A 27,982-nucleotide genomic window follows, 5' to 3' on the forward strand; every position below is an offset into this window, starting at 1 on the left:
ACTATCAAAAGGTTATCTCCGTGACTTTGTCATTCACAGTGAATCGAATTTCCTTTTTTTATTATTAGACTTTCTAAAATCATGAAGGGATAGTTGAAGCTATCATCAATGTCCCTTTGAGTTACTTGACTATTTTTTTCAGTCAATCTCAATACTATCACAAAGGGAGATACCTTTTCACCTTATTTGACTAAAATATTCCGAGATTTTTTGAATAAATAATTATTCGATGGCTCGAGAAATATTATCAAAACATTTAAGATCGTTATGTGAACCCTTGCCCCTAACATTATTTTCCAACATGTAGCATTAACATAACTATTTAAGTTTCTAAACCACACAAGCCGCTCCTCCTCTCTCTCTCCCCGCAACGTGACCTGTGATGGCCACGAATCCGTGCTGTTTACACGGTTCAGTCCCTTCGGATTACTTGCACGACTATTTCGCAAAATCTCCTCTCCCGCTTTCCCTCCCTGCTTCGTAAAACCCTATCTTCATTCTCGCTCGCGACATGAACCCTGGTGTGGCAATCCCTTCTCGACCCCAAGTCCTTTCTCTTCTCCGTTCTCTGCTGCGCACAGCTCGAGGCTTCTCGGACTACAACATCAGGGAATACACCAAACGCCGAGCCATCGATGGCTTCCGCCACAACCGCGACCTAGCGGACCCTTCTTCAATCTCCGCAGCTTTCTCCGAAGGTAAATCTCAGTTGGAGATTGCCAGAAGACAGGCCGTTGTGTACTCGCTGTACGCTCCCAAGGTGAAGAGTGTCATGGAGATTAAACACGTCTGATGCGCAATTTTCACGGTATTTGTATCTATTGGTGCTGATTCCCTGTATTTGATTGTGTCATGTTGACATGAATTTGTAACTAATGTTGAAAAAGTGAAATCTTTGGCTGTCTACAGGGATATGTGAGTCTACTGCGTAAGAAAAACGATTTTGGTGTTTTTTTTTTTTTTTTCCAAGAGCCATATGTTTTTTTTTTTTCTTTTTCTGATTGATAATAATTAGCGAATGATTTCTCGGTATTTTTTGCTTTCGGTGCTAATTTCATGGCTTTAACTTGGTTATATTAACCATAATTTATGGGCAATCGTAAAGTTATTGGACTTTGTGAATTTACAGTTTTATGATTTTGATGAATTGTTGTTTCTTATGGAATTTAGGTTTTACTGATTAATTTGTGATATATTTTTCATAAGGTATGTGAATTTTCACGGTTAGTATGGTCTGGTTTGTGTCTTGTTAGCTAAGAACTTGTTCATGAATGAAATTAAAAGTTCGTTGTATTGTTTGAGTGAAACTATCACAATATTAAATCAAATAATTTGTGCAAAGTGAACGAGACTAGTTTGCATTAGAAATTTAACCCTATATTTAAAGGGCTTTGGATTTGGGTTTGTATTAGATTTGAATAAAATGTGATATAAAATTATATTGAAATTTGTCCAAATTTATCCGACTCCAAATTCAACGCCTGAAATACATGCTCCCAAAAGCAACGTATGTGAATTTTGAGATGATTTCACTCATGTTGGTATGAACTTTTGGTAAAACTTTTTTCTGCATGTGTAACTTTAATCATTAATTTAGGTTATGTGAGTGGTGTTGGGTTAGTTGAAAAGGCATATGGGTTTGCCATGTTTTTCCATTAAATGATGAACACTGGTTGATATCTGATCATGCAGAGCTGTCTGTACGGAGTATGGGTATTGAGAATTTGATTCTTTGGTGCCATGTGTATGGGCTAGATAAGGGGAAGAGCCCCTGGCCAATTGATGAGTCCTGCTTGATGGGGTTTCTAAATAATTATTGAGGGAACTTTTGGATATCCATGAAAGGATTTTTAAGCTTCATCTTTGGCATATAGTTTTATGATATTGAAATCTTGTTTAAAGAAATTTCCAGAGAAGACTGTCCTTCAAAGTAGCCTTTCTTTCGGTCTTTTCTTGGGGAATTTCAATTTTAATGTAGAGTTTTAGTTTGGATAGTCAAGTCTCAATGTAGATATTATCCTCTAATTAATTGAACAGATCTTATGTTATTTTAATATGCATAGATTGGAAGTTGGAGATTTTCTACTGTTGCTATTCTACTCAATTACTCTGGCCTGTGAACCTTTACATTATGTTTGGTTTATGGAATGGAATTGGGTAGGAAAAGAATGGAATGAAGATTTGAATGGAGAGCGTGATGAAATCAAGTGCTAAATTTGATTTCATTCCCCCAATTTCATTCCATTCCTGTGTGCCATGATCGCAGCAAACTCGCTCTCCAGGATGCAGAGCATAGAATAAAAATTTCTGAGCTTGTAAGCATATCTCAAATTCATTCTTTCTGTTTCTAGTGTAGTCGGAGATGGTTGTAAAGGTCATATTTGATATAGTTGTGTATGGGCCATTGGTGGCTGATTTTCTTGTTGCAATCTTGTTGTTCCACATTTATCCCTACGTTTGATACCCTATAATGGAATGAATTGAGAGTGAAATGGAATGAAAAATTGTATTACAAATTTGTAAAATTGTGAAGATCAATTTCATTCCACAATTCTTTATTCAAGCCCTACCCTAGTTCATTCCATTCTAGCGTTCCAAATATTGTGTAGTATATATTGAAGTATGAGATTCAGTCTTCCTTGGCATTTAAGTTGTTCAATATTAGATTCCATTTAAGTTCGTTCTAGGCTTGTTGCTATTGCCTTGTCTCTTTTTAGTCCAAGCCTGAGGCCAAATAGTGTTAAATTTTCTTCCAAATGTGAAGCCATGAAACTTGAATGGGTTTTTGTGATTACTGCAGCAGTAGGATGGGTGTATCTGCATGACATTCTCTTGATTTTTTTTTCCCAGTTGAACAATATCAGAATATCAGCTAATGACTGCATCAATCCTTCAAGTGGGACTTGTAGCTTCACTTTTTGCTAAACAAACTTTCCTTTGTTATTTTTATGCATATTGGAGGAAGTTCATTTAAATCACATCTGATGCTGTATATGTTTCTCTATGCCATTCTAGACAATGGAAGGCTTATTTCATGCCCCCTTTAAAGGATTTTTGCTCTGCATGCTCAAGTCAAGTGTTTTAAAAATAAAATTTACAGTTATAGAAGATTAAGAAGATGCAACTGCAGAGCGGCACATTCCTGAAATTTTCATTTTAAAAAAATTTATTTTTAATTAGGGACAATTTAAGAACTTAAAACAGCCTAGAGTTGCTAAGTGCGCATAGGGTTTTGCATTTGTTAATTTCTTCTGGTGAGAGCGATGCATGGTCAATTAATTTGAGTACTGGAGAATATGGGTACCAAAGTTAATTTGAGCTGATGAAAATTCATACAACTACAGCTTGGTACATCTTGAGTGAAGAACTTTTCTAGACGGTCTGTCAACATCTAAGTGCTTAGTCATTCTATCTGTCAGCATCTTCTTTTTTATATTTTTCACTGAATTGTTGCTGATGGAATTGGTCTGCAATTCTATTGCTTTAAACACCTGAATTAAGAATTATGTGATTTTGAATAAAATCTACAAAATTATTTTAAGTTTATATTCAATGTTGTCAAATATTCATACTCCAAAATACAAATGCAATCTGAGGTAGTGCTTGAGTGCATGAATTTTGGACCTTAGATTTGGATTTGGATGGTTTTAAATTTACACAAATATATGTTTAATATTGTCAAATATTCATACTTCAAAATGCAACTTAAGATAGTGTTTGGGAGTATGGATTTCAGATCTTAGATTGGGTGAATTTAGACAAATTTTAATATAATTTTACAACATCTTATTCAAATTTAATACAACTTTAAGTCTAAGGTCTTTTCAAACATAGGTAAGGGTATCTTCAAGATCATGTAGGAGGGAATTTTAAAAAATTGTTTGATATGTAAGAATAGAATGTAATAGAATTAAATTTATTTTTATAATTTTACATGTTTGCTACTTGAGTTTTAATTTTATTACATTCTCAATTCATTTCATTTTAGCGTTCTACCTTTTTAATGCAAATCTTGAATAATTAAAAAATAAATTAATATTTTTTATAATTCTTTAAAATCTAAAAAATAAAACAAAAAATTTTTCTCCTTTTCTCTCTACTCTCCTATATAAATTTCTTCTCTTTATTTTTCTCCTACTAAGAAAATATTTGTAGCATGAATTCTAACACTAATTTTCTCTTATTACTTGAACAGTACACACTAAAAAAATACTACCCGTGGAGTATGTGCAATTTCATGCTTCACAACTTTCTAAATTTATTTTTATTTTGAAAAGTAATTATAGAAAAAATAAATAGGAATTGCAAAATATCTTAATTTGATTGGAAGAATAGTTACGAGTAATTATAATAATGATCATCAGTATTTAAAAATCAGACCAAATTTGAGAATTTTCTCTTTTAGCATTGTAGAAAAAATAAATAGAAAAAAGACATTTTATTTTGATCAAGAGAGTAGTTAAGGGTATTTTATGTAGGGATGTTTATGGTTCAATTAGCCAAACCAAAATTCTAAAACACAAGCCCAAACAAAATAGAAAATTTCAATTCAAAGTTTTTGTAGATTGAAATTGATCTAAATTCATTGGCTAATCATTAATCCAATTAGACGAGAGAACGATTTTATTATAAGATATAGGCCAATTCTTGCGTCACATATTTTAAAAAAAATTAGATCTTTTATTTATTTTTGATTTAGTGCGTACTATCATACTTTATTTATATAAACCAATCACCAAAAAATATTTGTACATTCTATTTTTTAACATTAGGATATATTACATGTATTGTATATAATACAAAAGGAAAAATATATTGACCTCCTTTGAGATTTGGTAAAAATACACAGGTTTCAAAAATTTTACTTACCTTCCTTAAAATTTAAAAAATTTCATATACCTCCCCTAACATTTAGTTTCTGTGATGCTTATATCCTTACTAAGTAGTCTTTCTAACAAATTTGAGGGAGATCAGTGTCATTTTTTGGCTGACCTAAAAGGACCAAACAGAACCAAGGTATGTTAAAACCTCAAGACAGATCTCTAGGATTTTAATAATGTATGGTGTAATTAGAGTGCTAGAGCGCAGGCCATTGCATAAAAACAAGTTTGTTCATATCCATATAGACACAAAAAATGGTAATCAATACTTGACATTGTCATTCCAAAAGAGAGGCTACATTAAAATAGTCACCTCTACTGAAAATGGGCCTTTTTCAAAAATAAAAAACAGGGGTGAAAAATGAGAAATGGAAATCAAACAATCTGTAGATGGCCCTGAATACCAATATCAACAAGAACTGCAATCTAAATGAGTCTTCAGAAGAGACTCAATATTGCACTGTCGACCGTGTACAATATACAAAGGTACTTAGAGAGTTAAAAATTATCCAAAAATCCGAAGAATGCATAGAACAATGAGGGGGAAGAGTTTCAGAAGCTGCACCAACAGAGTCTCCATCAGAAGTTGGGCAATGCCCGCAATCTACTTTCCGAGCAAACGACGGCCACGTTGATTAGCACCTTTAACTCGGAAATTTAGCTCGTCCACATCATCTTGAACATGATCCAGAGCATTGGTTTGTCTGCAGTCATACAAGAGTTCGTAAGTACAAATATTCTGACAACCTGGAGATGAGACGACCAACACGGACCATAGCATCGGCCCAACAAATCATTCTTCACTTTCAGGAAATAAACACAAAAGATATTGGAGTCCAGTTAATAAAATCAACAGAACCAACCTTTCAATCTCAGATCCCATGTCGACAGCCATTACTTTAAGCTCCCCCAAAAGATTACTTAAATCTGAAAGTGCATCTTCTTGCTTTGCCTTTTCCACCTGTTTTGGCATGATCCCAAGTGAGCAGTGATAATAAGAATGCAAATCAATCAATGAATGATCAAAACACATAAAAATCACAAGAAAGCCAAAAACTATTCAACAATTTCCACAGCATTTGAAAATAAGAATTAGTCCTAAGATGATCATAAATGATTAAAAAAGCATCTGCACAGGCTCCTGAGAGTTGCATACTTCTGTGTTACAACCTCCCGTAGGCTCTGCCAGCTGAGCAAGCTGGCAACTGCAAATGATCTTAGCTAAGGGTCAAGAAAGAGGTCATTTTACATGCCTTATTAAACTTAGGATAAAACTTTCGTTCTTTCAACATCCACTTGTTATCAACTGTCTTCCAATAATCATAAATACCGATGTTATAAAAGCGAAGGCATAAGGCGAGGCATAAGCCTTAAGGCGTAGGGGGCTAAGCCTTTTAAGAATTTTTTTTTTTAAGATAAAAAATGTAAATAAATTTTATATATTTTAAAAATAAGGAAAAATTAAGAAAATCACAAATATAATATGAGAAAGAAAAATTATATACACTTTGCAAACTATTGGTTGGCCATTCAAAAATTACTAACTTGAATACATGACAAAAATCATGACAAGAGATAGCAATACTGTTACAAGGTTCAAACTGCTTTCATGGTCCTTATACAACTCTGTTATTTTGGAAGGATTGTGGTTATAGAGTTCTAGAAATCAACTCATATTATGATTCCCTTTATACAAACATGTAGTTAAAATTTTTTAACCAATTCTTACTTGAGAATCACACACCCAAAATGCATAAACTCAATTGAAAAGGGGCAAAAGGCATGCCTTTTGTAAAAATGCGTTAGCCTCAGCATAAACTGCGTTAGCCTTCTTGAAATTTGATATTTTAGATTGAGCCTCGAGGCATTTTAGGCATGTCGTGCGAGCCTTTTAAAACACTGATAAATACAAACCTCAACTTTCTGCAGTGCATCAGTTGGTTCAGGAGGTGGTATTCTGGAATTTGACTGTCCCTTGGGCACAGGAGGTAATCCCAACCTCTCCCTCTGCTCCACGTGGCTACCCTTTCTTTTAAATGAATCGTCTGCAAAAATCATCAGTGTAAATCAATCCCTCGTAAGCCCAAATCCTTCCTAGCCAAGTTGTAATTATATGTTCTCAAATTTTTTTTTTATTTTTTGTTTTTTGGCATAAAGGTTTACCAAGAAAAAAAAAAAAAAACAAACAAACAAATGAGCCCTGGAGAGTAAAGATAAGAGGCAAGAAAAACCTCTGGTAATAACAGGCCCTCTAATTGGACGATTCTTCTTTGGCTTCCAAGTCTTGGAGAAGATGCCTCCAAGACTTCCCAGGAGCTTCTCACCCTGAAATCAGAATTAAATAATCATTGAACTGTCCCTTGGAATACAAATACCAGTAAAAGAAATCCAGAAAACAACTTCCAATGACAAAGGAGTCACTGTTCTATAGAAGCAATATTTTCTAGGTCAATTGAGAAACACTATGATGGTAGACACCATCCATCAAATTGTATCCACTTGACCAATATTTAATCAAGAATATCACACTCAAAAAAATTTCTAAATGGCAAGTCCCAACCATTTGGGACATTTTTCATAGGCCACATGCAATGATGTTACAGTCAAATATATGGAAAAAAAATTTCATAAGATTTTAAGTAATAAACTAATATTAGGTGGTTGTATGTCAGGGGCCGAATATTTCACAACTTTGTGAAGGACTATGTGACACTAACAAAAGTACTCTTGTTTAACTAGCCCGACTAAAGTTTATCAAAATTTACCAATAAAACACTTTCATTGTCATTCAAAGAAATATGGGCGGAAGCATTAAACAATTCTTGAAAGCAATGGCATGCAAGCGATAAACATTGAAGCAACGTAATTTATTAAGCAACATCTCCGTTAACAATGTGTATCTAACGAAGGAGGCAAGTAGGCTAAACACTTTTACAATGACTAGTGAGTTTTACAAGTTGATGGGAACTCACCCTCCCCTAAAGAGCTTTCTATGCAATTCTCACTCTGGCACTAGAAAACATCAATGTGTCTCCCCTTTTCAGCATAGGGAAAATCTATCTCTGAAAAATAATCTTGCACTAGTATATATATGATGGAAACCCATCCCAAGCACATGAGACAAGCGGTCACATGCAAACATAATGCCTTGAACAAGCTTGGCTCATGACGCTCCTCGATTAATGCGGTCAACATCCTCATAGACTTTGACACTAGGTAATCTTCAACTTTGCCCATGAACTGTTGCATATCCTTCCCAAAAACCTAGCTGATTTCTTCGTTGCCAAGGTCTTTCCACTTCACTAAGAATTTCTGCCGCTTCTTCTTTAAGGATGTAAACTCGTTGTCTACGAGGATGTCTTCAACTTCTAGTCTGTCGGGTTGGTTGCACCGTCTTCACTTCTACTTTGGTTGACTGACTTCGGCTTAGATCTTAGGTGTTGGCGTTGAACAGCTTGAGGCAGCTGACGTGAAACACAGGATGCACTTTCATGCAAGTCGAAGGGTCAAACTTGTATGAGGTCTTCCCAACTTTGGCCAATATGGGGACTAGTACTTCATATTTACGAACTATTCTCCTTCAACCTGTCAAATACCTTCCGTAGTTGCTCTTTATATTCCTCCAGAGTGACACTGTACACAATAATATCATCCAAGTACACCACAACAAACTAGTCAAGTTACTCATAAAATACCTTATTCATCAAGGTACAGAATGTCGCAAGCACATTCGTTAATCCGAATGACATCCCCAAGGACTCATCCCCATACAGGTGTGCGCACAAGTCGTATTTGGTTCATCCCCATCAGCTATTCTCACCTAATGGTAGTCTAACCTTAAGTCAAGTTTGGTGAAGTACTTTGCATGTCTCAACTGATCAACTAGATTAACAATCAACGAAATAGGATAATTGTTGCCCACTAACACCTTATTGAGTGCACAGTAGTTTACACACATGCGCATGCTTCCATTATGTTTCCTCTAAAAACAACACTAGTGCTCTGAACGGTACTTTGGAAGGACAAATATATCCCGCTTCCAATAAATTATCAAGTTGCTTTATTAGCTTTTCTAGCTCTAGAAGCTTCATCCGCTATGGCCCCTTAGCAGGTGGCTCCACTCATGGGAACAACTGGATCTCATGCTTCACAACCCATCGTGGAGGAAAGTTGTGAGGTAGCACATCCAACATCACCTCCTTGTACTCATCTAACAAAGCTTGGACAGTCATAGGTACCAACTTTTGGCCTACTTCTTCATCTACCACCACTATAACGAGATACATCTGTTCACCCTCCTCAATCCTTTCTTTAGTTGTATGGCAAAAAGGAACTTTTCATCGTCACCTTTCTTTGCAACATCTTGCATTATGCAAAGGTAATCTCCTGTCAAACACAGGAACTAGATAAAGGCATCAACACTACCTTAGTCTCCCTTCGGAATTTCATTCCCAAAATGACTTGAAAGTCATCTAACGACACCACTGTGAAATTCGCATGTCTTGCCCACTATCCAAGGTTCATAGGGACTTGTTTGGCTACTCCTAGAGTAGGCTAGGCAACAGAGTTCACCGCTTTCATGCATCTTGAATCCTTCTCCAAGGATAAGTCTCTCCTTGCTTCTGCTTGTGAAACAAAATTATAGGAGGCCCCAGTATCAACCATAGCACAGGTGCTCTTCCCATTAATCCACAAGTTCACAAATATTAACTCTTTCGCCTGTGTAATTTTTGGTTCTTTTGCTTGCCTCTCCAATGCATTCACTAGCCGCATTGCACCCATCCTCAAGATATCCTCATCATTCTCTGGTGCCCCCTCGGCAATAAAATCTTGTAAGACATTAAGTGATGACTTGTGAAGGCATTCAGCAACTTTGTGCAGGCCTCGACATAAGAAGCATGAAATCTCACCCTTACCATTGGGTGCGTTGGATGCTCGAGATGACAAAGCTTCCTTTGAAGTTAATGTTTTATTGTTGGCTCCCCCACTTTTGGTTTACCCTTCTTGAAAGATTTTTTGTTGTTTCCACCCACACCACTCTCTTTGGAAAAATCGAAATTATCTCCAGCGTAATCAATTAAACATTCTGCGACAGCTTGTGCGGTAGACAAGTCTTGAACTCTTTTTCTATGAAGTTATGTTCTTGCCCACGGTTTCAACCCCTCAAGAATATAGAAAATCTTGTCCTTCTCCGACATGTCCCGAATATCTAACATCAAAGCAAAAAATTGCTTCACATATTCCCTAATTGACCCAGTATGCTTGAGGTCTCAACTTTCTTCTAGCATTGTACTCAACATTCTCAGGAAAGAATTGGGCCTTAAGTTCTCTCTTCAAGTCTACCCAACAATCAATAACATAATGTCCATTCTCAATTTCATCGTACTTAATACGCCACCACAATTTAGAATCACCAACCAAGTGCATTGTTGCAGTATTCACTTTCACCTGTTTTGAGTCCGTCCTCATAGCACGAAAGTACTGCTCCATATCAAACAAGAAGTTTTCCAACTTCTTGGTATCACAGGCACCCCCATACGTCCTAGGTTTTGGTACCTTGGTCCTGCTAAACTTCGGAAGGTTAAAGTTTACCATAGCAAGAACCATTATATTAACCTTTAAGGTCAGATAAGCTATCTGAGCCCGCAAGGTCTCTACATCATGGTGAAGGTAATTTGACAATTCCACCATGGAACCTTGTTGATGTTTTTGTGATCCCTCTAATTCATCAACACGTTGAGTAAATCAGGCCATCTCTATGGCCACATTGTTGGCTGCCATCTTAGCCTATGCTTCTAGCACACCAATTCTCTCAACATTGGTCGACATGGTCACTTACCAAAGCTTTCCCAATCCCACAACAAAGGCAAACAAATTCACATAGCAATTACCCGAGCTTTTATACCAGGTGTCACAAACCCAATATTTCACACCTTTGTGAAGGACTATGCGGCCCTAGCTAAAGCACTCTTGTTTAACTAGCTAGCCTAAAGTTTACCATGATTTACCAACAGAACACTTTCATTGTCATATAAAGAAACATAAGCAAAATTATTAAGCAATTCATGACAGCAAAGGCACGCAAGCGAAGCAACATAATTCATTAAACACCTCCTCCATTAACAATGTGTGTCTAGTGAGGGAGGCAAATAGGCTAAACATGTTTACAATGACTAGTGAGTTTTATAAGTTGAAGAACACTCATCCTCCCCTAAAAAGCTTTCATCTTGGCTTGTGATGGAGAGCTTGTTATAGTCCCATATCAAATGTGTACTAGGGAATCTTGGACTTATAAGGATGGTTTAAGCTCTGACTATGTGAGGCACCTTTTAAAAGACAAATCTGTGAGGCCAGTGGGCCAAAGCAGACAATACCTCACCGTTGTTGAGCCCAAGACCATTACATTTGGTATCAGAACCACCTTGAGGGTACTATCATGTGGGTAGATCTTACACAGAGGTGTAAGCCACTCTGACAAGGGCATCAGAGATCGGACTAGAGAGTCAATCACGATCCCACATCAAATGTGTATTAGGGAGATATTAGGATGGTTTGGGATCCAACTATTTGAGGCGCCTTTTATAGGACAAATTCGTGAGACTAGTGGGTCAAAGTGGACAATGCCTTACTGGAGCTCAAGCCATCCTTATAAGCTCAAAATCTCCCTAGTACACATCCAATGTGACTGTCTTAGGACTGATTCCGGTGAGGTATTGTCCACTTTAACCCACTAGCCTCATAGGTTTATCCTATAAAAGATGCCTCACAATTCACATAGTTGGAGTATAAACCATCCTTGCAAGTCTCAGATCTCCTTAGTATACATCCAATGAGGGACCGCGACAGGCTCTTCCATCTGATCTCTGACGCCCTCATCATAGCGACTTATACCTTTGTGTAGGAACCACCCACATGACAGTACCCCCAGGGTGGCTTTGATGCCCAACTTTGGTGAGGTATTGTTCACTTTGGCCCATTGGTTCTTGGGTTTGCCCTATAAAAGGCGCATCACATGGTTGGAGTCCAAACCATCCTTATAAGCCCAAGGTCTCCCTAGTACACATCCGGTGTGGGACTGGTGACACTGTAGGAGGATAAGTGAATTGAGAGATGAGGAACAAATAGAATCCTATCTAGAATGTTCTATTTTATGACAATTGAAGTCTAGTAGTAAAGAAGAGCGCTCTACAGCTAACTACATAGAGCAAAAAAAGGATCAACAAGACAAACATGAATCATAAAGCAAACTAAGTAATTAATTGAATCGACCAGGTACATACATCATTTATGAATCATCAAACCTCTCTGGAAAACATATATCCCATAATTAACCAACAATAATAATTACTTGCAATATTAAGCCACTTTATATGCACTCTTTTTAGAAAGTTGTGAGATTCATCCGTAAAAAATATCATGAGATGATAAAATGAAAGCAGACTTTTAACATTCTTTAGAGAGATAAGAATTAATATTATTTACAGAAAAACCTGCGTCCATCAAAGGATATTGAGCATATTTTACGCTAATATTTGGCAACTAAAAAGCAATTACGGTGGCTTGAATCCTAATCCTTCTATTCGTTCAAATTCCTTTATTTACTTTTTTTTTTTTTGGAAGAGAAGAGAGGGGGAAGGGAAGCAGCTAATAACAAGTGAAAGTAAGGTACATTAAATTGCACAATCAGTCCTTAACTTTTGGCTCGATTGTACTTTAATCCCTGATGCTTAAGTTTCAGCATTTGACTCCTTTAACTTACAAATGATGTTATCCTTGATCATTAAATTGCTAACAGACATTTGCCTACCCAATAAACACGACCAGGAATACATGAAATTACTTTGTTACCCTCTGAGCCACAAAAGATACCAAATCTAAACTTTACCCCAAGGTGGTGAAAGTGCTCAGAGGTGCCACACAATAGGGCAGCTGGATTTGGAGGTATTATTTTGTGTTTTTGGCACCTTAGAGGGGGGGGGGGGGGGGGCGGGAGAGGGGGGAAGGTGTTAATTATAGGATTTTTGTCACATGTTGGTTACATGGGCTAATGCTTGTTATCCAATTGGATGCTTAGGGGTGACTGATGAGATTGCAACTCACTTGCAAGTGGAGGGAGTTAACTGCCAAAAAATAAATATCAAGGATTGAGGTGCAATTTGGAAAACCATTGAGGAATTTTGCAATTTACCCTTTAGGTAATAGCAAAATTGTGCTCATACAGGAACAGGATCAAATAGGATGTCTAAGACATTTTGGGAAATTACCTCCTCCATTCTTAAATAAAAATGAACAACCAACTCCAACCACTTACATTCAAAACCAATTCATCATTTCTTGTTTGCCGCTTTGAAAACTACTTAAAACTACTTCAATGCCCAGAGTGTAGGCAGAAAGCACTTTTTATAAATGTAAATGCAACATGAATTATGGTAGCTATATACCAGGTGCAGGTGCAGTAGAGAAGGAGAGTGGCTAACTGGCTATGGTGCTAGGGAAAGGTGGAAGTAGTAGATTGGTATTGTTGTAATATTGGCATTAAAAAGTGATGATGGAGGATTGCTTGCAAATAATTCTAGGCGATCATATTACATTTGAAGATGTAAAATTGGAGATTTTGTTTTGAATTAGTAAATATACATATTTTCAGAGTTTTAGTTAGTTTAGGTTATTTTGAATATTTTAGATACTTTGGGGTTATTTTGCAATTATCTTTTTTAGTTTTAATATTGGGTGCAATGTTACATGGAAGGTAGAAATTTCTGGTTCATGGAACCAGAACGGGATTGCTGTATGATACATGCTCTAAAATGTGGAACATGAGGGGCGTACTTACATAGATATATTGGTGAAAAATGTTAATGGAACTTGTATATTTTAGAGAGGGTATTGAGGTGTTTTGGAATCTAGAAGAGATTTTCTTTTGTGAAATAGATTAATAATGACAGAAAAAAGAAGTACTATACGATAACTACAGTTAGAGATTGGAGGGCAGCATTCTTGTAGTCATTTTTTGTTTTTTTGTTTTTTTTTTCTTTCCTTTTCCTTTTTCTGTACTTCCCTTCCTGATTACAGGTTTTTCTTCTGTTTTCCTAGTTTGATGCGAAGGACTCCTCGTCCTCTAAATCATGTACTCTGAATTTCAGGTTTAAAACATTGTTTTCTTCTTCTATCAAAAAAATAAGGATGGAAAATAGAAGTCTATATGCTACACCCAAATTTAACAATAAAAACTATGTCATGTGAAAAATATTGAATTAAAACTTTGGATTGTTAGATTTAGTGTTATGGAATAAAACTGTACCATGTTTCAGAACTTCTATACCAATTTTTGGTTTGCTAGGGTGTTAAGAGTTTGTTAGAATACCACTTCACCTAAAAGCTTAACCTGTTAAGTTGTGAGCCACCAATTTATATCAAGCCTTAACACTCCCCTGATCACACAGCCCAACAGCACATGGAAAGATAAACACACGATAAATAATACCAATTACAGGGAGTATAATAATTTTTAAGCAATACAAAATAAACGCAGGCAATGAGACTAGAACCCAGGACCTCCTGATAAACTAATTTTGATACCATGTTAGATTTGGGCCAACAATGTATACCAAGCCTTAACATTCCCCTGCAAGAGCAGCTCGACAGCATGAGAAGAGATAATCACACAATAAATAACACCCATTCAAGGGAATACAATAAATTTTTAAGCACACGTGATAAATGTGGGCAACAAGACTAAAACCCAGGACCTCCTAGTAACCAGCTCTGATATCAATGTTAGATTACCACATTACCTAAAAGCTTAAGCTGTTAAGTTGTGGGCAGATAATTTATATCAAGCCTTAACAATTTTCAGGTAAACATAGTTGGGTGCATAAGTAGTTTGTGTATTGTTCACTTCCCCTCACTTTTGAGCATCATATTGCTCAAAAATTTTTGCAACACCTCCACCACCATCAGAGTAGGGACCCCAAAAATGCCCTCCAAAGTTTCATCACCATCTGACAACTGGAGAGCTCCCACGCCCTAGCCCAAAATTTCCCATCATCGCACCTTCAAAATCTCAGCCTTGCCAGAGTTTTACGACACGCCACAACTACCATTGAATTTGCCAACCCCCACTCTGTCTAAAGCTAAAATACCATTGTCGGCTGCCTGCACACAAGCAATGCGCATGCAATTAACTTCCTAAACCTGAGTAATTGACCTGCAGAGTGAGGATTTCATTCCAGCCATGATACTTTGAATTCTTTTACAATAATTTGATTTTATAGTAAGAAATTGGACTGCTATTATACCATCAGCATTTTGAAATCCTCTACTGCCACCACTCGAGATTCTGACTTAACTGAACTCTTTGTGGGAATTTATTTGAGATATTCAGAATTATTATTGAGATAAAAAAGGAGTAGAACTGGAAGTCAGTTTTCACAATATCTTGTAAGATGGATTAGGGAAATGTTGCATGATCTTCCATGTTTTGTCTAGAGGATATTTTTTGTTCAATGGTAATTTTTCCAAGAGAGAATTCATAAAATGAATGTCTTATCTTGACCTTTTTACTATGAATCAATGAAATACCAAGAAGGACAAGATTTGCATCTTATAAGCTGTTGGCTGTGCGGCTAAGTGGAGGGATAATGCAATACATTTGAGGACAGCAAGAGTCAAATTTTTTTTTGGTTTAGAATGAAAAAGTTTTTCAATATCATAGTTTTTCCCTGACATTCATGACAAGATCTTCCTCAATCTCAAGAGCCAAGAGTTCTTATATTAGGCAACATGAGCTCCAAATCTCATAGCAGACTATTGAAAAACAGGTAATTGTTGGTATGCACTACACATAAGATCACATAAAACAACAGTCAGGGTTTTTCCCTGGCCACTTGGGGTTCATGTTTTAGCTTCAACCACTTGAGTATCATCATTGTCATATTCTTTTTCTACAACCATGACCTGGCTAGGACATTCTGCAGCTAGATGTCCAAAACCTTGACATTTAAAGCATTTGAGTGATGGTTGGCTCTCGAAGCTGTTTTGAAATGCTCATGAGTCTTCCAAGAATAATAGCTTGAACACCTTTACCTACCCACTTTCTCGACTGTCTTCTCTCATACAGCTCCACTAGTGCTTTTCTCAAATCAAAGGGATAATGTAGCTCTAGGAGGATTGTTTTGCATATCCTCCTCAATCTGAGTGGCAACTGGTACTGCATCCCCAATTGTATTGAGATGATATGCAGCAAGTTTGCAGGCAATAGCTAGCTTCAACCTTTTTTGTACAAAGCTATCATCACATCCTCTTTCCATTCTATATCAGCAAGAGTAGCCAAATGACAGAATCTACTAGTGTACTCCATCTCTGTCTTTTCTTCTTTCTTCAAATCGAAGAGTTGGAGATGAACAAGCTACTAATAATTGGGAGGCACAAATTGCTCCTACATGGCTCGCTTGATCTCATCCCACGTTGTAATCTCACCAGATCTTCTTCTTCTAAAGATATCCTATTGTTTAATCCACCAAACTCGAACAGTTCCCTTCGATTTTGATTCAGCTAAGTACAACTTTCTAACCTCATTCATTTCATACCATCGGAAATTGTACTCCAAAAAATGCGCCCAATCATCAAATTCATCAAGAGAACCACCACCATTAAAAACTGAGACTTCTAGTTTAATTCCCTTACTCAAATAATTATCGGCCTTCACACAACTCAAAAGTGTGAGGCACAACAGCTATTCCACCATCTTGTTTTGTAGGAAATTCCATGGGCCAATTACCTAAGGCTGCAACTTCGGTTGTTAACCTATTCAAAGCATTGGTAATAGTCTCCACCGCATTTTCCATGTTTTGTACCCTGCCAAATTACAATTCCACCTTTGCAGACAATTCGACATTGATCACCATGATGCAATTATATATCACCAAGGTTTCTTAATCCCTTTGCAAACAAGCCTCATTAATTCATGCAAACCACAAACTTCACTCTCAATTATTTAAGAACAATCTTCAAGTACCTTTAATCTTGAGTATCACACAAAAATAAAATGAATCACTAAGAAAACTCACAAATGCAGTAAAAAAACCTGATTTTCAATGCTGCAGCGACAATATCTAGTGTATGGTTCCAATTTATCGCGCTTGCTTGCAATATATTGTATCCACAATCAAAATATCTCCTTGCAGGTCAAAATATCACAAAGGAAACCCAAAATATTGTGGCTGGGCAATTTCTTGTGAGACTGGAAACAAGAGGACAGTCTGGCAGACATTCTCATTTCCAGTCACCACCGCATGGGAGGTGTACTACGCGGTGAGGCCCCTCTGGGGATGAAACTCCAGCTACTGGTAGATCAGGGGCTCATGAGTCTAGTGGTGGTGGCAGTGGGATGGGTGGTGTTGCACAATGGTGTCTAGAAAGTGGAGTTGAACAAATGGGGACAGCTGAAATTTCAGAAGTTCAGAACTGTTTTCTTGTTTTTTTTCCTCCTTTTCCTTTACAGAAATTTCGGGGAAGAGAAGAATCAAGAGAGAATGAAGGAATAGGAACAGACAGAGAAGACAACACAAGAAGGAAAAATAAAGGCGAAAAGAAGAAGAATAAAGAAGAAGCAGCAGAAAGGGAAGGGAAGTTACACAACTGTGTGAGAATGAAGAAGAGAAGGCTAGGGGGAAGAAGAAGAGTGAAAGGGAAAGATGAGGGAATTGAAATGGAAGAATGAGATCGTGGTTGGGCTCTAATACCAAATGATGCAAGGCCAACATCAAGGATCTGCAGCCATGGGAGAGATTAGAAGAAATTGAGGAGAGGAAGGAAGAGGAAGGGAGGAGAGGGGAGATACAGGGGGAACTCACATTCACAATTCAATTCAAATTCAAAACCAATTGTCCACAACATGGCTTTTACACACTATTTATAAGAAAGCTTCGTCACATGAAATCACACATAAATCCTTAAAACTACATTACAACACAAACATACCCCAAGATTACACATACTATAAACCAGCCCCCAACATGCATAATCCCGAGAAAAGAAAACTAAAGACACATGATTAAACAACTAACTGAGCACATTTGGGTTTACGACCCAATAAACCATTGACCCTATTCTTTGACATAGGCCTCCAAATTGGGTCAAATAGATGCATCCAAATACCCATTCTCGTCCTACATCATAGTTGCATGTCAGCTGCAATTGCACCAAAGACACATAATTAAACAACTAACTGAGCACATTTGGGTTTAGGACCCAATAAACCATTGACCCTATTCTTTGACATAGGCCTCCAAATTGGGTCAAATAGATGCATCCAAATACCCATTCTCATCCTACGTCATAGTTGCATGTCAGCTGCAAATGCACCATATGAAATTACAAGTTGAATGGCTCATGGATATAAATTCTTGCTTTTGTTGCGCCATTGTAAAAGTGGAGGTCAAGTTCTCACTAACAAGGGGAGTTTAATAGAGGATCACTTGCAGATAATTCTAGCAATGGAAGATTTAAAAAATAGGGATTTTGTTTTAAATTAGCAAATCTAGACGTTTTATTTTTAGTTAATTTTGGGTTATTTTCAATATTAGGCATTAATTTGTACTTATTTGTTTTGTTTAAATATTGGGTGCATAAGTTTGTGTATAGTATGGTCTTCAGACAGTTATTATCTGAATTGAGTCTGATTTTTTCCCTCCCTCTCCAATGCAGCCCTCTCCCTCTTCTATCTTCCTCCTCCTCCTTGCTTCTTCTTTCTTCTCTGTATTTCTTCATTGTCCTGCATCAACGAGCTTCTTTTGGTCCTCTCTATACTTTGGCATTATTCTATAATTATCTGTTTTATTTTAAGGCTGGGTGTATAGTTTTGTATATTGTCTGGTGTTTAGACAGTTATGATCCAAATTCAGACTGGTTTTTGTTGTGTTTTTGTGGTTCTTATACTTTGTGGAGTGCATAGACAAAGGGAAGGAAAACAAATGTTGAAGTCATTGGTGCTGTCCAGCAGGCAATCGTCGACGAATGGGCCTCATTCGTCGACGAGTGAAGATACCGAGAGCAGATAAAATTCAGACATTCAGAAATCGTCGATGAATCAGGCCCATTCATCGACGAATGGACACTAATCATCGACGAATGGGCCCTATTCGTCGATGAGTGGACTCGGGGCTGCGATGATGATTTCAAATTTTGAATGTGAATGTTAGGACAGTTGGGTATTCAGAGGGAAACATCCATGGGGGTCGTTAAATATGTCATTCTGGGCATATTGTGAGAGAGGGAGAAAGGTGAGAAGGAGTGAAGATCATTGAAAATCATTGTATTGTATAATTTGTGATCTTCATAGTGAAATCTTTCCCGATTGCTCCCGTAGATGTAGGCTTTGCTAAACCTCGTAATTCCTAGTGTTGTTGCTCTTATTATTGCTTTCTTTATGTCGCAATGGTTGGGGAAATATTATGTATACACCATTTAGATTGTTGCAAGTGTATGTTTGATCCTTTATACAATATACATATTCCGCTTTGCATTGTCTGAGAGGCATTATTTCACAACAATTGGTATCAAAGTGAAGTTGTAATGGCCTCTACATTGAAGGATCTCTTGGTGCAGCAAAGTATGGTGAAAGTTTTATACATAATTCAACCAGATAGCATAGATGCTTCGACTTGGAATGAATTGGGAGCAACGGAAGTATCAACCTTTTGACTTTGTTTGACTAATGATGTGTTGTATCACGTCATGAATGAGGATTCTCAGACATTAGTTTGGCAAAAACTAGAATGCCGATATATGTCTAAGGGTTCGTCAAAATCTACAAGTGTAGTGGAGGAAAATTCAAAATGTAGTGATGGAAATATGCTGTGTGTTTTATCAAGTTCGGAGTGCTTCACGGGTGATTCTTAGATCTTAGATACCAGATGCTTTTATCCTAGAAAAATAGTTTGACATCTACAGGTCAGTTTATGCTGGTTGTATTTTGATGAAAAATGATATTTCATGCAAAATATTTGTTATTAAAAATGTCAAAATCATAATGTATGATGGTGTTGTAAAAATCATATGTGATGTAAAGCACGAACCGGGTCTAAGGAAGAATGTTATTTCATTGGGTACTTTAGACCGTAATGGATATTGTTACAAGTCTGAATGTGGAGAAATGAAAGTGTGTGAAGGCGACTCGATAGTGATGAAAGGAGAAAAAGCAACGGGAAATATCTATGCACTGCAAGATGTTACGGTTGAAGGTGGAGCTGCAACTATTGAATCTAAGTCAGATATCTTGTGGCTTATGTGGTTAAAGCATATGGATGACTACATGTATTCAAATGTTTGGGAACCGATGATGATAGCATCAGGGGATAGACATATGTATTTCGTGGGTTTATCACGAAAGGTCTTGGTGTACTTGATGCAGTGCCTGAGGTGGAGAACCAAATCGGGAGAGAAATCCTCAAGTCAAACATTGGGACTAAGTACACCAATTTCGTTCAAGAAGTTTTGTGAGCAAGGCAGGTTATATGCATGGCTTGCAGGGTACTTCTTGGTGAAATCAATGGGTATGGCGCGTTTCTCATGTGACCGATCGTCAAAGGTATCGCTAGATGGAAAAGTTGAAGGTGAATTGTGGACAAGTTTTGCGATAGACTACTCGGCTATAAGTGGATGTCCACTGGTGCACTATTCTAGTGATGGAGAATCTAGACTTGATGTTATGTTCAGACACTACATCTTTTTGCGGTATAAGAAAGGTGGGTTCAAGCTGGGTCATTCTATGGAAAACAAAGGGGTGATCGAAGACATGACTTTTGTTGATGAAGTAATGGAGCAGCGTACTCAAGTAAAGGAAGAGAAACAATTGCTAGAAAATTGCAACAGCAGCAATCATGTTATTCAGGTGGAGTTAGGGACTCAGGACAAAAATGCAGGGAGTTCTATCTCGGGTCAACAGTAGCACAGTATAAATGGGCGTGTATCACGATATGAATGGGCGTGTGATGCAGGTAGAGCTACAAACTCAGGGCAGAGATGGCATTGGTTATATTGCATGGAGTTTCGTTTTGGGATACCAGCAGAATCACAGTGGGCCCATGTACACTATCAGACCACACTCAGGTATAAAATTGGCATTCTGGTGTTTCATGTATTCATTACTACCAGCAACAAAGTTTCTATTATTTTTCAAGTTGCAATGCATGGCAAAAGGAAAAATAGAAGGATAAGTGTTATGGTAGAGAAAATGGATGTATTGCATATGTACCAGGTGTGTGAGTTGGTGAGACTTCCAGTGTGAAAGAAAGTGATAGGATGCAATGGAGTGAAGTATCTGTTGTGTGTGAATGACATGTTATTGGCTGGAAAGGCTTTAACCAAGGCTAATAAGTTGGAAACTCTGTTGAAAGTGTTTGACATGAATATGTTGGGTAAGGCCAAGATGGGTTTTGGTTTGCTAATTCACATGTACAAAACTGCAGGGAGATTAGTGTTATCTCAAGGTGGTTTTGTGGACAAAGCTACAGGGAGATCGGAGTTATCTTAGGGCAGTTTTATGGATGGAACTACAAGGAGATTTTGTTTGCTGTCTCAAGGGGGTTCTGTGGAGAATCAAATTGGAAAGTCTACCGTTCGGTACCCAAGAACGGGCTGTGATGTCCGAGATATATCAAAGGTTCCCCATGATTGTGCAATGGGGTGTTTCGGCAAGCATCAGAGTGTACTGTCATTTTTAAGTTTTGTTGAAGACTATGCAGGGGGCTTTGGTGATATAAGACTTGCAGCAGCTTTTGTATTTACTGTTGTGGGATGGTCTTATTGGAAACCTAAGATGAAGTCTTCGGTAGTTGCATCTACAATTGTATCGGGGTTTCGAAGCTGCCATCGGCAAGTTCAAACGGCGTTGCTTGGACTTGGTATTTGTCTCCAAGTGCTAGAAAGGAGACGGTCCCAACTGAATGGAGCAATTAGATATGTTTTAAAGGTTCTCCTAAGGGGCGTATAATTGCCAAGGTGGAGATTATTGTGTTTTTGTAGCTCTTATACTTCGTGGAGTGCATAGACAAAAGGAAGGAAAACATATATTGAAGTTATTGGTGCTATGCAACAGGCAATCATCGACGAATGGGCCTCATTCGTTGACGAGTGGAGATGCCGAGAGCATATCAAATTCAGACATTCAAAAGTCGTCGATGAATGGGCCTAATTCATCGACGAATGGATACTAATCGTCAACGAATGGGCCCTATTCGTCAACGAGTGGACTCAAGGCTGCAAGGATGATTTCAAATTTTGAATGTGAACATTAGGACGGTTGGGTATTCAGAGGGAAATCTCCATGGGGTTGTTAAGTATGTCATTCTGAGCATATTGTGAAAGAGAGAAAGATGAGAAGGAGTGAAGATCATTGAAAATCATTGTATTGTGTAATTTGTGATCTTCATAGTGAAATCTTTCCCAATTGCTCCCGTGGATGTAAGTTTTGCCGAACCACGTAATTCCTGGTATTGTTGCTCTTATTATTGCTTTCTTTATGTTGCTATGGTTGTGGAAATATTTTGTATACACCATTTAGATTGTTGCAAGTGTATGTTTTATCCTTTATACAATATACATATTCCATTGTGCATTGTTTGAGAGGCATTATTTCACAACAGTTTTCCCCCTCCCTCTCTTGTGCAATCTGTTTTCTTCCTCCTCCCTTCTTTCTTCTCCGTGTTTCTTTATTGTCCTACATCAACTAGTTCTTTTTTTTTGGGGTCCTCCGTCTCTCTCTCTTGCTCACTAAAAAGCTTAATAAGTTATTATAGATGAAGGTACATGACATACTAGGAACATAATTGTAAGGAAAATAGATAAGACCTTGAGGAAGATACAAATTAAGCAAATATTCATTAAAAATATGAACTGAAAATCCTAAATAATAGGTCAAAAAAAACTATATACTATAGACGGTCAAACAATGTTAAACTACTAAAATAAAAGCTTAATTTTTAACAAAATGTCAACACTTGACATCCAATAACAACAGCAACGCTGCAACCACCACAAAGCCTTAAGGTCTACTACATTGGAACTGTTATATGAATCTTCTGTTCATTATTCTACTCAATCTAGGGCAACATCCTCCAAAAGTCAGGGGTTCATCATCCTCCATAACTACCAAAAACCCAAGTTTTCCTAGGCCTAGCCCTTCCACTGATACTGCATATTAACTCAATCAGAAAACTATGGTCCATGCTCAAATTTCCCACACCCTCTTAAGCGCCCTTCTCTTTTCTATTGTTCTATGGTTGCTACTCTTAACTTGCTAGATTTATCTTAGGGAGTTACAAATGCTCTGCATCTTAAAATTCTCATTTTAACTGCACTTAATCTTTCAATACATGTTGTTTTAGCATTAAATATGAAAAGGAAAGATGGGGGAATTGAAATGGAAGAATGAGATCGCAGTTCGGCTCTAATACCAAATGATGCAGGGGCAATATCAAGGATTTGCAGCCATGGGAGAGATTAGAAGAAATTGAGGAAAGGAAGAGGAAGGGAGGAGAAGGGAGATACAGGGGGAATGTGAATACAGGTAGAACTCACATTCACAACTGAATTCAAATTCAACACCAATTGTCCACAACATGGCTTTTACACACTATTTATAAGAAAGCTTCATCACATGAAATCACACATATAAACCCTTCAAACTACATTACAACAAAAACATACCCCTAGATTACACATGCTACAAACCAGCCCCCAACATGCATAATCCCAAGAAAAGAAAACTAAAGACACATAATTAAACAACTAACTGAGCACATTTGGGTTTAGGACCCAATAAACCATTGACCCTATTCTTTGACATAGGCCACCAAATTGAGTCAAATAGATGCATCCAAATACCCATTCTCGTCCTACATCATATTTGCATGTCAGTTGCAAATGCACCATATGAAAATACAAGTTGAATGGCTCATGGATATAAATTCTTGCTTTTGTTGCGCCATTGTAAAAGTGGAGGTCAAGTTCTCACTAACAAGGGGAGTTTAATAGAGGATAACTTGAAGATAATTCTAGCAATTGAAGATTTAAAAAATAGGGATTTCGTTTTAAATTAGCAAATCTAGATATTTTATTTTTAGTTAATTTTGGGTTTGTTTCAATATTAGGCATTGATTTGTACTCATTTGTTTTGTTTAAATATTGGATGCATAGGTTTGTGAATAGTATGGTGTTCAGACAGTTATTATCTGAATTGAGTCTGATTTTTTCCCTCCCTCTCCAATGCAGCCCTCTCCCTCTTCTGTCTTCTTCCTCCTCCTTTCTTCTTCTTTCTTCTCTGTGTTTCTTCATTGTCCTGCATCAACTAGCTTTTTTTGGTCCTCTCTATACTTTGGCATTATTCTGTAATTATCTGTTATATTTTAATGCTGGGTGTATAACTTTGTATATTGTCTGGTGTTTAGACAGTTATGATCCGAATTCAAACTGGTTTTCCCCCTCCCTCTCTCGTGCAGTCTGTCTTCTTCCACCTCCCTTCTTTCTTCTCCATGTTTCTCTATTGTCCTGCACCAACTAGTTCATTTTTATTTTTTTTGGTCCTCCCTCTCTCTCTCTTGGTCACTGAAAAGCTTAATAAGTTATTATAGATGAAGGTACATGACATACTAGGAACATAATTGTGAGGAAAATAGACAAGATCTTGAGGTAGATACAAATTAAGCAAATATTCATTAAAAATATGAACTGAAAATCCTAAATAATAGGTTAAAAAAAAACTATATACTATAGACGGTCAAACAATGTTAAACTACTAAAATAAAAGCTTAATTTTTAACAAAATGTCAACACCAGATATCCAATAACAACAGCAACACTGCAACCACCACAAAGCCTTAAGGTCTACTACATTGGAACTGTTATATGAATCTTCTGTTCACCATTCTACTCAATCTAGGGCAACATTCTCCAAAACTCAGGGGTTCATCATCCTCCATAACTACCAAAAACCCAAGTTTTCCTAGGCCTAGCCCTTCCACTGATACTGCATATTACCTCAATCAGAAAACCATGGTCCATGCTCAAATTTCCCACACCCTCTTAAGCGCATTTATCTTTTCTATTGTTCTACGGTTGCTACTCTTTAACTTACTAGATTTATCTTAGGGATTTACAAATGCTCTGCATCTTAAAATTCTCATTTTAACTGCACTTAATCTTTCAATACATGTTGTTTTAGCACTAAATATGAAAAGGAAATTCAGATGTCACTTGAAAGCATATATATATATATATACAGATATGAAAATCCAACTTTTCTATGTTATGGCACTCACAATGTAAATATTATCAGTCTAATATTTTCCCCCTCTTATAAAACATTGTTCTCCTCAGATTGTAGCCCAGATAAAATGATTTCAGCAAAGAAGAAAAACCATACCCGACTGAGATCCTGATCAATGTCAATTGCAACCATGTGGGTCCTGGTAATTTGCTCACCCTGGTGATGCAAGGTGACCAAAGTATTAGTAGCATCCTCTCTTATGTCCTCTGCAATCTTCAGGCAGTTATTGACTGTCTTTGTTGTCCCCTCAGCTTTATATACAGCATAGTTCTCTAATTCTTGCACACTTTGGTTCTCTAATCCTCCTGAGTCACGAAAATCATTCTTGTATTTGTTTTTTGCAGCAAAAGTCAGTGACTGTGGAGGTGAAGAAGAGGTTTGCCTTTCCTCATCGTCATCAAAAGGGTTGGTCTTAAAATTTGGCGTGACTACTGCAGGTTCTGAAGAAGCTCTTCTTGACGGATTGATGGTTTGCTTGTTATCTGACTCATTGTCGAAATCAAAAGGATTGGAGCTAGAAGATCCAGAAAATTTGGGATCAACTGAGTTCTGCTTAGAAACCTTATTCAAAGGAGATTTCTTAAAACCACGCATTTTTATTGCGCAAAAGGCTGAATTTGACCCCTCAGACAATAGGATAGAAGAGCCTGAAAAAGGTTAGAACAGCAAACTGCTTAAAGTGATAGAAATCAACAATGGTAAGAAAAAAAAAAAAAAACATCAATTTGCAAAATATGTTATTAATAAAAACAGCATCATCCTGAGTTTTGATGAGAATGGCGCCCACTTGGAAGTTGGTACCCTGTGCAAGCTCTTCTGGGGAGCTGCTATCTACCACACATGGAGGGCCAGAAACCCTTTCTATGATCACAAACCATTTCACATTGAAGCAGTTGCACAGGCCATATACAATTATGTAAAAACCAAATGTTGTGACATTAGAGGCTTTGCTCAGTTTTTCTGATCTCTTGTAACTGTTTTTCCTCTCTTTTGAGTTAACACACTCTTTATTACCTTTTTTCAAATGATAAAAAATAAAAATAAAAAAAATAGCATCATCTGAACCCAAAAAAAACAAAAAACAGAGTTTATTCAACAGTTCATGAAGTATTGCAAAGGATTACCCATAAACACCATAATATTCAAAATTCAACAAAACAACAATGTATATATGTATGAAGCAACAAGAATATGTTATCTCATTTCTCTTTTTTGATTGGTATTGTAGGGGTGGGGAAGCGATCAAACTCAGTAGCTGAATTAAGAAAGAAGATGAGAAAGTTCAGAAAGGGTGTTGAAATTTCCCAAAGATACGGAGATGATTGCTGAGAAATTGACGAAATTAAAGTCATACGCATCTTTTCTTTCCACTCCTGGAAAGTAAAGTTGCGCCAGAATATGAGAAAAGAAAAACTTAAAAGAGGGACAAAGGTTTGATAAAAGCGATTCTAAAGGCATATCAATAATCATATCCAACATGGATTAAAAATTCATACAAACCCATCGGTTCCGTTCGGTCGCTGAGATGCAGGGGGGGAAAGCTAGAAGAATATTTTGAGTCCTAAAATTTTAAGTGGTTTTAACTACAAAAACATATTCAAAAAAAGAAGTCAATTAGACTAAACGAAGTAGCTTTGCGATCTCGGTTTACTTGTTTTTACCTCGCATTTTCTCAGCAATTAAACAAAAATGATTTGGGGGAAAGCAAGCTGGAAACATAAGCTCACAAACAAATACAAATTACGCGAAATACCGAAACAGCAACTTGAAAAGAAGTTGGAAAAAGGTTTATATATATAAAACATATTAAAGGCAGGATAACGTATATACGGGTGTTACATAATTAACATTAAATCGTCAGAAACAATACATACGAAAAATATAATCTGCATTAACCGCAAGATGACGATGATGATGATGATGATGATGAACAATAAAAGAAATTTGCAGAAACCCAAATGGATAACACAAAAAAAGGTTCAGATTAAGAAGCAGAAACAGAATGAAAACGAATCGGCAGGTGAAGATAGATTCTGGGTACCTGAGATTCTCACAAGAACGAGAGATGATCTTGCGATATTCCGCAACAGGCGCAGAGGTTAATATGAGAGAAAGCGGGAGAGAGAGAAGACTCTGTGGGGTTTATGAGAGAGTCTCTCTGCAATTTCTTAGCGGTTTCTACTTTCCACTCTCAGAACTTTCCTCAAGCGTTGAACCGTATAACCATCTCCTTACGTCTCTCTCAATCAAAATCTCTCTTCGTGATTTGTTCTTTTCTGCGTTTGAACAAATCAAGGCAAACTTAACATATTCAGATTTCAGGATAACCCATGGGGTTGTTTATTTTGGCCGTGTAGCCTTTTGACTTTTCCTTTCTAGATGAAAGCAGTTTGATCACGTAAAAAGAAAGTGGATAAAGTCTATCACTATCGCGATGGAAAGGCATCGGTAAGTAAAACAGAGCATCGAAAGTTTAATTTCAAGTAAATATATTTACGGAACTAATAATACTTATGAATAGTGAAAGTTTACTTTATGAATCAGTAGGGACTATAAATGGTGAGAGCTCACTCCGTGAGCCAGCGGGAACCATAGATGGTAAGAGTTTTTTGTGAGCCAATGGAGACTGTAGATGATAATGGAAATATGTCCCAATAATTGGATTGTCCGAACGTCCAACTGATGTACAGAAGCCGTGTCCGCATCCGAACTTTACCTTAATCAGCGAGACTTGGGGGTGGAGGACGTTGATCCGTAAGTTTGGTATCATATCAGG

The 27,982-nt window shown here is 37.1% G+C and overlaps 2 protein-coding genes across 2 annotated transcripts; one reads left to right on the top strand and one right to left on the bottom strand.

Moving 5' to 3' along the window:
* The first annotated feature begins 294 nt into the window (after positions 1-294).
* LOC131149136 (uncharacterized) lies at positions 295-1,032 on the top strand. Its single transcript, XM_058099260.1, has one exon. It carries the CDS (start codon positions 512-514, stop codon positions 791-793), a length of 282 nt encoding a protein of 93 aa, XP_057955243.1. The 5' UTR covers positions 295-511; the 3' UTR covers positions 794-1,032.
* A 4,104-nt stretch (positions 1,033-5,136) lies between these two features.
* Positions 5,137-27,559, bottom strand: LOC131147659 (SNAP25 homologous protein SNAP33-like). Its single transcript, XM_058097173.1, has 6 exons — positions 27,248-27,559; positions 25,303-25,853; positions 7,112-7,205; positions 6,795-6,925; positions 5,744-5,841; positions 5,137-5,584 (listed from the first exon to the last, which is right to left on the bottom strand). Exons 2-6 carry the CDS (start codon positions 25,798-25,800, stop codon positions 5,485-5,487), a joined length of 921 nt encoding a protein of 306 aa, XP_057953156.1. The 5' UTR covers positions 25,801-25,853; positions 27,248-27,559; the 3' UTR covers positions 5,137-5,484.
* Between the last annotated feature and the right edge of the window lie 423 nt (positions 27,560-27,982).

The sequence above is a fragment of the Malania oleifera genome, chromosome 2, assembly GCF_029873635.1.
Source record: "Malania oleifera isolate guangnan ecotype guangnan chromosome 2, ASM2987363v1, whole genome shotgun sequence".
In the NCBI taxonomy this organism is placed as follows: domain Eukaryota; kingdom Viridiplantae; phylum Streptophyta; class Magnoliopsida; order Santalales; family Ximeniaceae; genus Malania; species Malania oleifera.

Bases quoted from the DNA above. Each gene is read 5' to 3' on its own strand.
- LOC131149136 (XM_058099260.1), top strand. From the start codon at position 512: ATGAACCCTGGTGTGGCAATCCCTTCTCGACCCCAAGTCCTTTCTCTT.
- LOC131147659 (XM_058097173.1), bottom strand. From the start codon at position 25,800: ATGCGTGGTTTTAAGAAATCTCCTTTGAATAAGGTTTCTAAGCAGAAC. The intron at 7,206-25,302 runs GTATGGTTTTTC...TTCTGATTTCAG, and splicing joins TTGATCAGGATCTCAGTCGG to GGTGAGAAGCTCCTGGGAAG. The intron at 6,926-7,111 runs GTTTTTCTTGCC...TGATTTTTGCAG, and splicing joins AGGGCCTGTTATTACCAGAG to ACGATTCATTTAAAAGAAAG.